Source organism: Miniopterus natalensis, chromosome 6 (genome assembly GCF_054644295.1).
Source record: "Miniopterus natalensis isolate mMinNat1 chromosome 6, mMinNat1.hap1, whole genome shotgun sequence".
Lineage (NCBI taxonomy): Eukaryota > Metazoa > Chordata > Mammalia > Chiroptera > Miniopteridae > Miniopterus > Miniopterus natalensis.
Genome location: NC_142086.1, coordinates 71,353,699 through 71,367,281, shown reverse-complemented (window position 1 = coordinate 71,367,281; position 13,583 = coordinate 71,353,699). Strand labels below are relative to the sequence as shown.

Genomic DNA, 13,583 nt, shown 5'->3' with positions numbered 1-13,583 from the left:
TCAGTCATTTCAGGACACAGGGTCTAGACCATGGTGAGGGCAGTGGGTATTTGAGAGGGACAGAACTTGGTGATTGATGAAGGAAGGTGCTGGTCTGGGATGACTCCCACTTTACTCTGAAGTTAGGCTGCAGGGGACAAATCTAAGTCTGCAAGCTCCTAACCCCTAACTTGAGACTTTATGTAAACAGGAAGATAGGACCTTTCAATCACTTTGCAAATCATCTCTCCATCCTGCTGGACGTATCTGGAGACTGTTGCCGGCCTAGGAGTTGGCAGGGCTTCCTGTTCCAAAGTGGGATGGTTCTTGGCACGCGAGGGAAAGCTGGAAACAGAATGGAAACTGGGCTAGCCAGGTACCTTGCATGAAGAGAAAAGAAAGAAAACCTGGTAGTTTCCCATCTGATCCAGAATATCTGGTCAAAAAATAATTTAAAAGGACAGATAATTAAAAGACGTTTACATTTGGCTTGGAAATGCCATGCATGTTTGGCAGCATATTCACCTTGCCAAATGTTTTCCTAAGGCCCTATTTTGCATTCCTCGAACACAGACCATCTGGGCAGCAGTGGGGTGAGCTGGAGCCCAGGAGGACGTCTGGGTGAATGGCTGAGGAGGTTCCAATGTTTGAAAATTGGACTGGGACCACAAGTCTCCTTATCACCTGAGTTGATCAATACTTACCTGTCTACCTGTGTCCTGCCACAGAACAGGGAGCTTTTTCTGACCTAAGCCTTGCCAAGTCACCTGGTGACTTGAAAAGCAGCTACCTGGTTCCCAGCACACAATGCTTTCTGTCCACATCACTGAACACTCTAGGGCCACCTCCATCCTACAGTGGGGCAGCCAGCTGACCCAGGGCTCTGCAGCAACCTCAAAATCAAACCATATTTGGAGCACAAGGCAGGCTCTTTACAGACCTTACCGTAAAAGACATTCTAAGTTATAATCAGTCCAGTAAAGAGCTCCAGAACAGAAGGCCCCTTTTCCTGTTATTTGTAAAATTGCTGTTTCCAGAAAGGTCGGGAGATTAGCTTATCTTCCCTGGCTCAGGCCTACCTAGGAGAGGAAAGAGCCTCACTTCACTGAGATCACTTAAACAAAGGGTCTACACCAAGTCCCCATTAGGACCTAGAAGAAATGTCAGGGCAGCAGCCACTCCCTACTGAAGAATCCTAAGTATTCAGGTCCTCTATCTGGCATCCGGACTGTGCCAAGCCAGGCAGTGGCCTGCTCCAGGCTAAGATTCACTGGGAATAATTAGTAACATGCCCAAATCTGGAAGTTGAGGGAACTGGTTTTCCTCAATCCATTGTAAAATTAATTGCTGTTTCTCTTTTTCCTCTACCCCCCCCCCCCAAATTGTAAGATATTTAAAGTGTACACCATGGTGATTTGATATATGTATACACTGTGAAAGGATTCCCCCCAACCCCCTCCATCTAGTTGAAAAGCCCAGCATAGGGTTGTTTCCTAAAAAAATTGAAAGAAGCAAAACCATCAAGCCTGCCAGGAGCATGTCACCGGATAGTCTTTTCTTCCTTTCCTTGAATGTCTCCTTGATTGGAAGTGGCCAAAGGGGGCTTCGGAGGCTCACCCAAACAGATTCTCGTCTCCCATGCCAGGTCAGTCCCATCCCACACTTACGCCTCCATGCCCCACGCACACGCCTCTCTGACGGCGTCGTGCTCAGCTGGCAGCCGGGAGGGAAGGAAACTGAGCGAAAGCAACAGGTCCCACCCACAACCTGAACTTGGAAGGGGGGACGGCCAGGCGACGGGCGGCGCGCAGGGTGGAGAGGAAGCGGCTAGGAGGAAGGTGGAAGGGAAATGATGGTGCACGCCCGCGGCGCACACGTCACGCGGGCTCCCACATGGGCTTGTGTATGTGCGCGCGTGGAGGAGGGAGGCCCTTCGGGGTCGCTCGGGGACTTCCGCGTGGGTTAGGAGGCTTCGGGCCCGCGCTACGGGTGTCTGGAGGCTTAAGCGGGATGACCAGCTCCGCAGAGGGCCAGGGGCGCGCGCAGGAAATACGAGGGTGCCTGGGGGTTAAAATTCACCAGCCGCTCCAGGGCGCCGCCCCTTCTAATCGGCTGGGTCTGCGCCCCCAACACCCCGCGCCCCCTTCCTTCGGCCTTTTCGCGGCCACGCCGACCCCATCCCCGCCCGGCCTCCCGCCCGTCTGCTGCCGCGAAAACCGGGAGAGCGGACCGAGCCGCGCCCGGCATCCTCTGGGCATGCTCGGTCGGCGGGACCGGCTCCGCGCCGGCAGGGCGCGTCCTCCCCCCGCAGGCCGCCGCCGCGCCCGGGCCCCGCACACCTCTGGGGGCAGCAGGGACCGCCCCGTTCGGCCGGAGCCCTCGGCGCCCACCTACCCCGAGCCCTCGGGCGCGCGGCGGAGGAGCGGGCCGAGAGGCGGGGAGGCGGGGAGGCGGGAGTCCCACCCCGGAGCCGCCCGCGGCTCCTTAGAAAGTACGGCGGGGCTGGCCGGCCGAGTCCCGCTCCTCTCCGCCCTCCGGGGCGGGGCGCGGCCGGCTGGGAGGTGGTCTGGGCGCGTGGAGCGCGGTGCGAGTTTAGTATCCGCCCACCCTCTTCGCAGTCCCCGCCCCCAGGGAATTATAATTCTCTGGGAAAGTGTCTGGTTCTCGGAGAATCCTCGGGGCGGGGAGCTGGGGCGCGCCTGGCGCAAAATGGTTAAAACAAAGTCCTTGCGCGCCCCGCGGCCCCTCTCAAGGAAAGTGTGCGCGCCGGTGGTTGGGCACCCCCTTTGCTGATTTGAGGGTTAGTTACCCGGAGGAAGTCTGGCGGTGGCAGGGGAGGGAGTAGCGTAAGGGATGCCTCAGGCTGGTGCCGGCCTCCGCCCCCAGGCCGCCGGCGGGGCGCACCTCCAGCCAGCCGGGCGCGGGGCGCCGGGCCGGGGCGTGGGCGGCGGGCGGCGGGCGGCCGGAGCGCGCTCGACCCCGCGGCTCACCCTCTCTGCCTCCTCCCCCCAGGACTACCGAGAGGATGGGATGGATCTAGGCAGCGACGCCGGCAGCAGCAGCAGCAGCAGCAGCCGCGCCAGTTCGCAGTCCAACTCCACCAAAGTGACCCCTTGCTCCGAGTGCAAATCCTCGCCGTCGCCGGGGGGCAGCCTGGACTTGGTGTCTGCCCTGGAGGACTATGAGGAGCCCTTCCCGGTGTACCAGAAGAAGGTGATTGATGAGTGGGCGCCGGAGGACGGCGAGGAGGAGGAACCGGAGGACGAGCACGACGAACGCGGGTGCCGGGATGGCCGCTGTCCCGCCCGGGAGCCGGGGGGCGTGAGCGCCAGGACCCGCGGCGGCGGCGGGGGCAGGGGGACCGCCACCGCCATGCCGCCCCCCGTACCCAACGGCAACCTCCACCCGCACGACCCCCAGGACCTCAGGCACAATGGCAACGTGGTGGTGGCCGGCTGGCCGAGCGGTTCCCGAGGCCCCCGCCGGGCGGTCCAGAAGCCCCAGCCGGCGGGGGGCCGGCGCGGCGGCCGGGGCCCGGCGGCGGGGGGCCTCTGCCTTCAGCCCACGGACGGCGGGACGTGCGTCCCGGAGGAGCCCCCGGTGCCCCCAATGGACTGGGAGGCGCTGGAGAAGCATCTGGCCGGGCTGCAGTTCCAGGAGCAGGAGGTGCGGAACCAGGGCCTGGGGAGGACCAACTCCACCTCAGTAAGTTGGCCGCGGTGCGTGCCCACGCGCGCACACACGCGTACACGGCCCGCGCCCGCCCCGCGCGCCGCCCGCCCGCGTGCCCGCGGCCCCATCCCTCCTCCCCCGAGGCCGGGCCGGGCGCGGGCGCCCGCCTTCCGCTCGCAGGGGGTACGTCGCGCGTCTGGGAGCTGTCTGGGTTTGCAGGGTGGGTGGGGTGCAGGGAGGGGCGGCCGGGCAGCCGCGGGAAGTCGGGTCAGTGGAACCGGCGACTCATTTTAATGGAATTACTTAGGGAGACGAGGTTGAGTCACTTGTCTGAAAATAAATCCGGGGAGATTTTGGCACCGCAGCCAGTGCCTGCGGGTGATACGTGAAGTGGTAATAGTTGTGGCTTTGTCAACCGTGGGGGGTCCCCCTTGGCTGCTACTGACGTCTCACCCTGCGGGCTGCCCTGTGCGCACGCACCGCTCGCCGGCCCGCACCTCTGGGCTGGCAGCAGGGCTGGCTCCATCTCGCGTGTCGGCATGCTCCGGGTTTGAATGGGTGGCCACCCTCCTCCAAGACTCTTCCTTTCTGAAACCCGGCCTGCTGTTGACCTGGGGGAATCCTGTGAATGGTCTGCTAGTATGACGACGGCGTTTGAGCCTCGGTCGCCTGACTCGGTCGCTCTCCGATGAATCCTCCTTGTTTTAAAAAGGAGCCTCTTGCAGTTCCTCACCCGCGGTCACCGCCTCCGTGCAGGAAATCCAGAGAGGGAGGGGTGCTGGAGTGGGGGGGAGGGGGAGAGAGGGCTGCAATTATAAGAAGCTTTCACAGGGTCGGACTTGTCTCAACATCTTTTGTGCCCCTGAGAGGAGAGCAGATAAATGATTTAAAAGAAAGCGTCATGGATGTAGCCTCCCCTATTTATCACTGTTTTGAGATAAAGCAACAGTTGTAATTTGAAGTCATTAATGATGTCCCTAAATGGGGCTGAAGGGCACAGCTGAAATGAGCTGCTTTCTGTGGTGGCAGCTGTGTGGCAGTGTGGGAAAATGCTTGCTTGCAGGTGTAATTTTTCGGCTCCAGGGCCCTGGGGCTACTGGAAATTGGGTGCATGCACTTCTGACTTCAGGGGTGAGGATGGTAACTGCGTTTCACAGAGAAATTGGCACGGTTTCCATCAGAGAGAGCCCTTAGCTGACAGACCCCACTGGTTAGTGTCCCTTGAGAATCTACCTATTAAATTAACACACTCGTTTTAATCCCAGGTTTACCACGGCCACTGGCAGACATGGAATCCTACTACAGCCAATGTAGCTCTTGTACCTTGCAATAGAAAACAGCCTTTTCTTGCTTAGTGCTTGAGAAAAAGGCCTCATTAAGCCCCCCTGGACTTAAACAGTGACCTGAAGATAAGTTTTCGTTACTATTGTGTGACATTTATAGATTCCAGGAAAATGTAATAACAGGTGAAGTTAGGATTTGATGGTGACAATGAGCTCCATTATTCAAAAGTTATTAAAATGTAATTGAGCACCCCTTGTGTTATATGCTAAATCTGAGGTATGGTTCTCAGTGCTGCAGTTACATATCTGTCCACGTGGATCTGGAATTGTGGAGAGGGGAGGTAGACATGCAGACAGACCCCTCTGGGCACTTAAAATTTAATGGCTTGCTGACAGCTTCTCCTCTGCCAACACACACACCCCTCTTGTGTTTGTGAAGACTTTGTGTGAATCTTTCCTTCTTGGGCAATCTTTGAAGCCAAAGGCAAATTGTCCTCACCTAGTGAACAATTTGCATATTGGGGTTCCTCTCCTTCCCCCACACCACTCCCAACCCTCCTGAAAATGTCCCTTCTGGGCATTTCCTCCACAAGTCAGAGAAATTTGGGTTTTAATGCTTTAAAACAAGTATGAGTACAGAAATAGGGGGAGGGGAGATGGCCTTTGAGGTTGTTTAATTTTGAGTTTTTCCATGTTTTGGTTTGTTTTTGAACAAAATTACTAGCTAATGTTAGTTTAGATTAGTGTTTTTCAAAGTAAGTTACCTTTGAAATCACCTTAGCATTTAAGAAAAATGAAATACAATAGAATGTACTATAGAGCATTGCTCATGGTCAGCTTGGCTTTTTATAACTTTTGTTTCAATTTCATGTATACACTGGGTCACAATGTAGGATTTCTTTCTCATTATGGATTGCTATCATAACAGTTTGGAAAACCCTGGAATAAGTGGGAGAATTTATAACCATGAGGACAGAAATTTGGGAATAACAAAGGAGTTACATAGAAGAGAAGCCTGTCTTTGAAGGAGTAGTTGTAATCAAATGATATTTTTGCTACTCTTTAAAAAGTGTGTATAAATGAAATTACGGACTACTGGGAAGAGGGGTATACATGAGAAAGGGGGAGAAGGTTTTCTTTCCCCTGTGAAGGGAACCACGTAAGCTTATTCCCACCTCAGGGCTCTTGTCCATTCTCTTTAGGAATCAAGTGGCTGAGAACTTGTCATCATTCCAGACCATTCAACTCCCACCTTCCCGGAGCAGCTGTCCCCGACCATACTCCCTAAGTAAAGGAAGGCACTCCGCCCCACCCAGGCACTCCTGGTGCATTTTCTTAAGGCTTATCACTACCTGACATTACCTTGTTTAGATCGCCTTCATGTTTAGCCTCTCTAGAATTGAATTGGAGTGCAGGGTTCTTGCCTATCTTTTCATTGCTGTAACCTGCGACCCTGCCTGGGATATACATCTGTCCACATGGAACTACACTCTCAAATTTATCAACGGAATGAATGAATGAAGGACTTACACGACCCACACACCACAGACCTAAACCACCCCTTTCACTTTACAATTGAGAAAACTGAGGCCCAGAGTTGTTCAGTGATTTCTCTAAGGTCCCAGAGAGACCTTTAAAAGCGGTTTTGTCCTTTCTGCTGACACCAGCCTAGTTTTTCTCTTTTCATGCTTAAAATAATGTGAAATAAAAGGAAAGAGCTCCCACCTACTGAAGTAACTTAAAGGGTTTCCTGATGACTAGTCCCTTCTTCCGCTTCCTTGATATTAAGGATAGAAGTAAACTAAGAAACAACCGGAATCCGTTACTTTCGTGTCTCTTCTCATAGACAGGGTTTGGTTTGGGTTTGTTTTAATGGAACAACGTTGAGTTCTGCAGAGCAAAACCGTGACAGAGTGCGGATCTTCTCACGCCCTGCCCAGGTCTCCTTTCTCTCTCTCGGCTGTAGTAATACACTCAGAAGGAAAGACTGAGGTTTCAAAAACGTGTTGGCAATCAGGGAAAATTAGAGGCAGATTAAAAATAAACTCACACTGCTTAGGTGGGCTCTGAAACCTAGGGCCGACCTTTTCTTCTCGAAGGGTTTAAGCAGCTAATCTCTCCCTGGATGCCAGGTGCCAGTGGAGGGGCATGAAGTTGGATGCCACCAGGAAATGTTGATGTCAGAGCACGGAGGTGCCAGAGGAGTTCTGAAGGAAACACTTCAGTGACCTAACTTGCTGCTGTCTTCTCAGAGCTGGCTGCTGCTCCGAGGCAAACCCACATTACCTGGGGCAACCCAAACCCCTCTTTGATGTCCCAACCCCCCCCCCCCCCCCTTGAGATCAGAGCCTTGAGGGCAGTGAGGTTACTTGGTTTCACTGCCTTTTCCCCAGTAGCTCCACTGTGCCTGGACCAAATGCCTGATGCAGGTTGGGAGGAGGGGACATTCACCCCAGCAAGCAGAACTCCTCCCAGAAGCACCCCTGCAGTTGGCCAGCCCTTGCTCATCTGGTATCCACGTGTTTCTCACAGTCCTGCCCTGGGCCTGTGTCACCTCAAGTGTGTAAATGCTCAAGGGCCACACACAGCCACAGTTATGGAGTAAAGACGGATGCTGGGTATTGGGCTTTTGAGGTCAGGTTTAGAACCAGGGAGGCGAATGTAAGGGCGTTGGGCTCCCATGTGCTTGTACCCATCCCAAGCTCTCATCTCCCTGCCTACTCCGACTCCGGTGAGCTGGCTTGGAGAGTCCTGAGGGAAACCAGGGGTTCTCCTTTCTCCTGCTTCTCCGGGACCTCAGTTTGTCAGAGCGTCACTCTCTCTCTCAAGGGGCTTCCCACACATCACCAAGTGCGGTGGGTGTGCCCACTGCCTCAATCCTTGTCTTAAATGGAATATAATTTTACCTCTTTCTCTCGGTGATCTTTCCACACTCTTTTCTCTCCTTCAGGATCTGTGGTCTGTGTTTAGCCTGTTTTGTCTCTGGAAACTCACTTCCATTTTTTCTCCCATAACTCTCTCCTGTGGATTCTTTTTTCTTTTCTTTTTCTTGTACAATCTGGTGAGTTTTGACATGTGTACACTTGTGAAACCATTGCTAAAATCAAGATAATGAACATATCTCTCAGCCCAGAAAGTGTCCTTGTACCCCTTTGTAATTCCCCCAGTCCTGTCCGTTGGCAACCACTGGTCTTAGTCTATCACTCTAGGTTAGCTTGCTTTTTCTGAAATGACTATAAGTGGAATCATGTAATACATACTCAGTTTTTGTGGGGCTTCTTTCACTCAGCCTATAATTATTTTGCAGTTCATCTGTGTTACTGCGTATGTTTATAGCTCCATACTTTCCGTTGCTAGATAGTGATCCATCTCATGGTTATACCCTATTCCCCGATTGATGGACATTTGAGTTGTTTCTAGTTTTTGTCTATTACAAATAAAAGTGCTATGAACATTCACATAGAAGTCTTTGTAGAGATATATTCTTTCATTTCTCTTGGAGAAATACCTGGGAGTGGAACGGTTGGATCATATAGTAGGTGTGTATTTAACTGTTTAGAAAGTTGCCTGTTTTCCAGAGAAGTTGTACCGTTTTACATTGCCATCGCCATGATTCTTAATTCAGTCACTATAACCTTGGCTTTCTCTCCCACTGGTTGCTCTACCCCGTGTGCGTCCTTGGGCCTTGCAGGACACCTCCCTTCAGGTGACTGGGCTGGCTGCTGCCCTCTCTCTTAAAACAATGCGAAAGCACCTGGACCGCATCTTCCATGCAGCCAAAGTCATTCCACCCATTGTTCAAAAAGGAAAGGACTTGTTTTTAAATTAGAGAAGAGTTTTAGCTGTAGACCCTACATGGTTTTTTTGTTGTTGTTTTTTAATATATCTTTATTGATTTCAGAGAGAGGAAAGGAGAGGGAGAGAGAGATAGAAACATCAATGATGAGAGAGTCATTGATTGGCTGCCTCCTGCAGGCCCCCAACTGGGGATCGAGCCCGAAACCAGGGCCTGTGCCCTGACCGGGAATCGTACCCCGATCGCCTGGATCCTAGGTCAACGCTCAAACGCTTAGCCACACCCAGTCGGGCACACGTTTTAATTCCAGTTTTATTATATTTTAGTGCCAGTGACAGGTGCATTTCCCCCATTTAATGAGAGGGTAAGAAAATTTTTAATTGACATGTTAATTGAAAGATTCTCCTGATGAAGTTATTTCTAAAGCACTTGAAAATAATTTGTCTTTTACTTGTTTATACCATTAACTAGTATCAAACGTTAAATTACCTACCTTTCTTCCTAGAATGGTACTAATTACAGGTTATTTTCATGTATTATTCTGTGCGAATTACAACCCAGTTCTCCTTCCCCGTCAATGACACTAAAAAAGCTTGAATAGCTAAGTATTTGTTTACTTGGGCTATATTTAAATTACATGAATTCCCTTTTTATAGACTGAGTTAAGAGGCCTTTATTACTCCTACAAAATATAGTAAAGTTTATAAGTTTAATAAGCGATGTGATTCGGCAGCCTGGGACCCAGCAGTGAAAACATTCTGTGTGGTATGCAGTTATCACTTATTCCTGGTCGTTAGAGAGCATTACGTGGCAGTGATAAAATCATTTTGTGTTGTTTGTTTGTTTGTTTTTTACCATAATCAGAAATTACCAGCGCTTAATGTATTCTGTGCTTTGACCCTTCTCCTTGAAATGTTTATTGACATCTTTGCCTGCTTTTCTAATTTATGTTGTTTAAGAGCTGCAAGGCTGCTTTATCCATTCAGGTGTACTCAAGACTTCAAAGAAATATGATTTGGTTTAAAAAATAGGTTTCAGATAAACCGCAGTTCTGGGGTTGTATGTAATAAAGCACCATCAGATGATTCACCTTCTTGTTGAACAGCCTTTTGAAATGTAGTGGATTCAGTGAAATCTTTGCCTACCAATTGGCTTGCATGTAGTGGGGCGGTGCTTTAAAACGCCCTGAAGAAAGTTTTCAGGGTGCATATGTGGCAAGTGGATGCAGATGCGTCCTCATCAGGTATTTGCTGAGCCCTCTGGACGTCTCACCTTCGACACCTTGGCCTTGCTCCATTCCTTTCTGGCTCTGCCTGCATTTGTGACTCCAGGTCTGTCGCCTGGCATTGTTCCACTAGGGAAGGCCCAGCACGAGCCCCTTGCGAGTCGCGGGGTCAGGCGCTGTTGCTACTGTGTCTCCACCGCCTCGCATTTGTTTCTCCCAGGCCTGCTCGCACCCACAGCCCCTCCTCTTTGGGGACGCTGTACCCGATCATCTCAGCTCTGAACAACCTCAGACTTCTGTTCCACTGTGTGCCACTTCCTCATACTTGGGTTTTAAAAGGCTTTCTGGTTTTGAATGTTTCCGTGTTCATTATCACATTTGCTCCTCATAACACCTGGAAATTGGACAAGGCAGTTATTATTCCCATTTTAGAGATTAGAAAACCGAGACCCAGCGAGGTTCAGGGATTTGCCTAAAGTCTCATGCCTGACAAAACTCAGACCAAACCTGTCAATTTTGGCTCTGGTTCCAGGCACTTTCAGTGGCATTGTCTTATATTCTAGGCTATCTTTTTGTGGGTATGTCTGCTATCTACCCTCCTCTCCATCAAAGACATACATAACATAGGCTTGGGCATTTCCTGAGGAATGCTTATTTATGGTCAGTTAATGTATTTTGTAACACCCTTTAGTTTTAAAATTTACTCAAAACTGCTACACTCTGAAGTTTCATATTAGTGCTAATAATAGTAATTCTAGCTCCTTTCTTAAAAGCTTGTCTAAACTCTGTAACATTGCATTTGCATTTTAAAATATAAATTTGTTTTTACTGCTGGACCTTTGCCCCCTGAAGACATGAATGGTTTTGTTCTCTTACTTTTGAAATTCAGTCCTAAGTATTTTAACAAAAAGGGCTCTTGCAAATGCTTTTCTTTAGCTGCTTTATGCTCCTTGAGCTGTTAGGACAGATGACGCTTTATACTGTCAGTGGCTGGGAGATTATTTTGCACACGACTTCTGTGGACATTCAAGTGTCAATTATGAAATTGAGCAGTTTTAGTAGAAAAGTAATAGGATTTTAAAGATAGAAAGGATCTGAGGGGTCATTTCATCAAACCCTCACCACCATTTCCAAAGGAGGAAACAGGTCTATGGAGATTAAACTTCACTCAACTTCCACAGCCCAGGCCTGACCCAGCCTCCAGGCCCCTGAATCACTGTTTCCACTTTTCAAGAGCTCTGCCCTCTTCAGCTACTGCTGCCGTTTTTAAAACTTAATTTGGAGGACAGGTCCAGTCTCATTATTTAAGATCTTCAAAAGTGAAAGTGGATTCTAATTTTTATCACTTGGTGGAAAAGTTTTCAATTTTCTGTTTCTCATTTTCATTTTTAAACCCATGTTGTCAAACAATTATAAAATTGCTTTCTTCCATTCAGACTTCAGCCTCATCACTGTGTATATTTCTACCAACAGAACAGTCCTCTCCCTGGGTTGACAGATTTTTTATTTTATTTTTTATTTGTCATTGCTCTTTTCTCACCACTAAACAGCTTTTCCAGGCTGTCCACCCTGCCTTCCAGCACTGGGCAACAGCCTTCCCCTGTCCCAGGGCTAGGGGACGACTGTTGACTGGCTCTTGAGAACTTTGCAAGGAGCCAACTGAGTTGTAGGAGGCAGAGAAAGCAGCAGCCAGGGTTCAGGTGCCTTTCTGCACATCACTTCCATTTACAAAGTCCATCCATTGACTGTCAGGGCTATGTGGGGGTGCCCAATTCAGAAAGATAGAGGAGGAAGGATCTCTGTGTTGTTTGCCCCACAAGTAGAAACAGATTTCTTCCATCTAGACAGAGTTTCAAGTGAATATTTTATTATAAGCCCCTCAAAAAGGGGAACTGACAAAATCCAGAAGATACTTGTGGAGTTCAGAAACAGCCCATACAATAGTCTCATTGGGACACCTGACTTTGTTAGAAAATGGGTGAGAGCAAGGCACAGAAAATGGACATCAGGAAAGGTGATGGCTTGGGTTTTTATGTTCCCCATGTGGTGTTTCTGAGTTTCCCAATTAAGTCTGTAGAGCTAGGTCATCACTAATTTTTCTTATCAGGTCCAGGACAGTTGTAATTGTCACTGTCCTTCACTTAAGTCTCACCAGATCTGTAAGAGCTCTCATTGTTTCAGATGCTCTTGGTTTGCTTATTTCCTTTGTTTTGTTTTTGTGAGGAATGTTATTCTCCTTATATATTTGTTAAATAATTTTTTTAAAACATATCTTTATTGATTTCAGAGAGAGGAAAGGAGGGGGAGAGAGAGAGATAGAAACATCAATGATGAGAGAGTCATTGATCAGCTGCCTAGCCTGCAACCCGGGCATGTGCCCTGACCGGGAATCGAACCCCGATCTCCTGGATCCTAGGTCGATGCTCAACCGCTGAGCCATGCCCAGCCGGGCTATATTTGTCAAATAATTATGTCAAGCATGTTCTATCACCAGTCTTTGTCACTTGTCTTTCTCTGTTTTTGTTCATGCATGCACTCAACCTAATTTTATTCTCACCTCAGGACCTGTTTTTCAATATTTTTTGTGTCATTTTAGGTTATTCCCATTTTTCCTACTTTTGTGGTAAGTTCTCTACAAAGTGTATATAATTCAGAAGGTGGTGGTTTAGGCTAGGCCCAGGTGATAGGAATGCACTTGATCAGTGTTTGTTCAGCGCAGGGTTGATGGTTTTTCTAAAGCACTCATAAAATATCTTTTAGTTACATCTAACTGACGTGAGGTTGTATCAAAGCAAAGCTTACTGGAAGGTAAAAGAGTTATCAGTTTTCTTTAGTCTGGTTTGTATATCTGATTTCCTAATAATTGCCACTTGTATCTGTACATTTCACAGATAGCCCTACATCTCCACCCCAATATTTTATATTTATTTGTAGCTGAATGACCTTTTTTGGTATATCCATCATCAGCAATATCATGGTGTTCTTTTCCCCCTTCCATTTCTTAGTCTCTCCTTAGTATTTATGGTTCATGAAAGAGATTGTGAATCTCTTCCTTGGAATATTAGCATAGTATACCAAAAAAAGAAAAAGCTTCCATTTTTATGGATTACAAGAAGCAATGCATTAGTGGGCAGCTGATTTCTACAAATTCATCAATTCCAGAGGGTTTTATTGCCCATGTCCTAATAGAGAAGATTGATCCTTCAAAACTCTTCCTTGTAGAAATAAATGTCTGAGTTATTCATGGACTTGGTTGTTTTTTTTTTTTTTATACAAAGGATTACTAAAAGCTTCTAGCAAGAAAGTGTGTGGGTTGGATTTTTCCAGGCGATGCTGTGTCTGTCAGTGGGCTGGGCTTGTTTTCAGGGTGCGTGAGGAAGGGCAGAAGACAGCTCACCCCACAGCCCGGCGGCCAGGTCCAGGCAGCACCTCCGCTGGCGTGGCGCACACCGGCCCACCTGATCCTCCTCTTAACCCCTCAGAAGAGCACCCCATTGCCTCCTCCTCTAGGATCCTCCCTACCCCCCACCCCCACCCCCACCCCCACCCCGTGGTCCTCAGCCTGCCTCTGTTTCTGCTTCTACTCCTATGCAGGTTTACCTGTGTGCATACAGAACCAATTCAAAGC

The 13,583-nt window shown here is 49.3% G+C and overlaps 1 protein-coding gene across 2 annotated transcripts in view; it reads left to right on the top strand.

Moving 5' to 3' along the window:
* The first annotated feature begins 2,705 nt into the window (after window positions 1-2,705).
* The window catches only part of SCHIP1 (schwannomin interacting protein 1), a 102,039-nt gene continuing 91,161 nt past the window's right edge, over window positions 2,706-13,583 (top strand). The window contains exons 1-2 of one of the 2 annotated variants that reach the window (XM_087818346.1): window positions 2,706-2,779; window positions 2,992-3,684. In XM_087818346.1, coding sequence (XP_087674472.1) covers window positions 3,010-3,684 — 675 coding nt within the window. In that variant the 5' untranslated portion in view covers window positions 2,706-2,779; window positions 2,992-3,009. Of the gene's footprint in view, window positions 2,780-2,832; window positions 3,685-13,583 lie in introns of those variants that run through there. The other variant, XM_087818345.1, reaches the window with a different exon arrangement.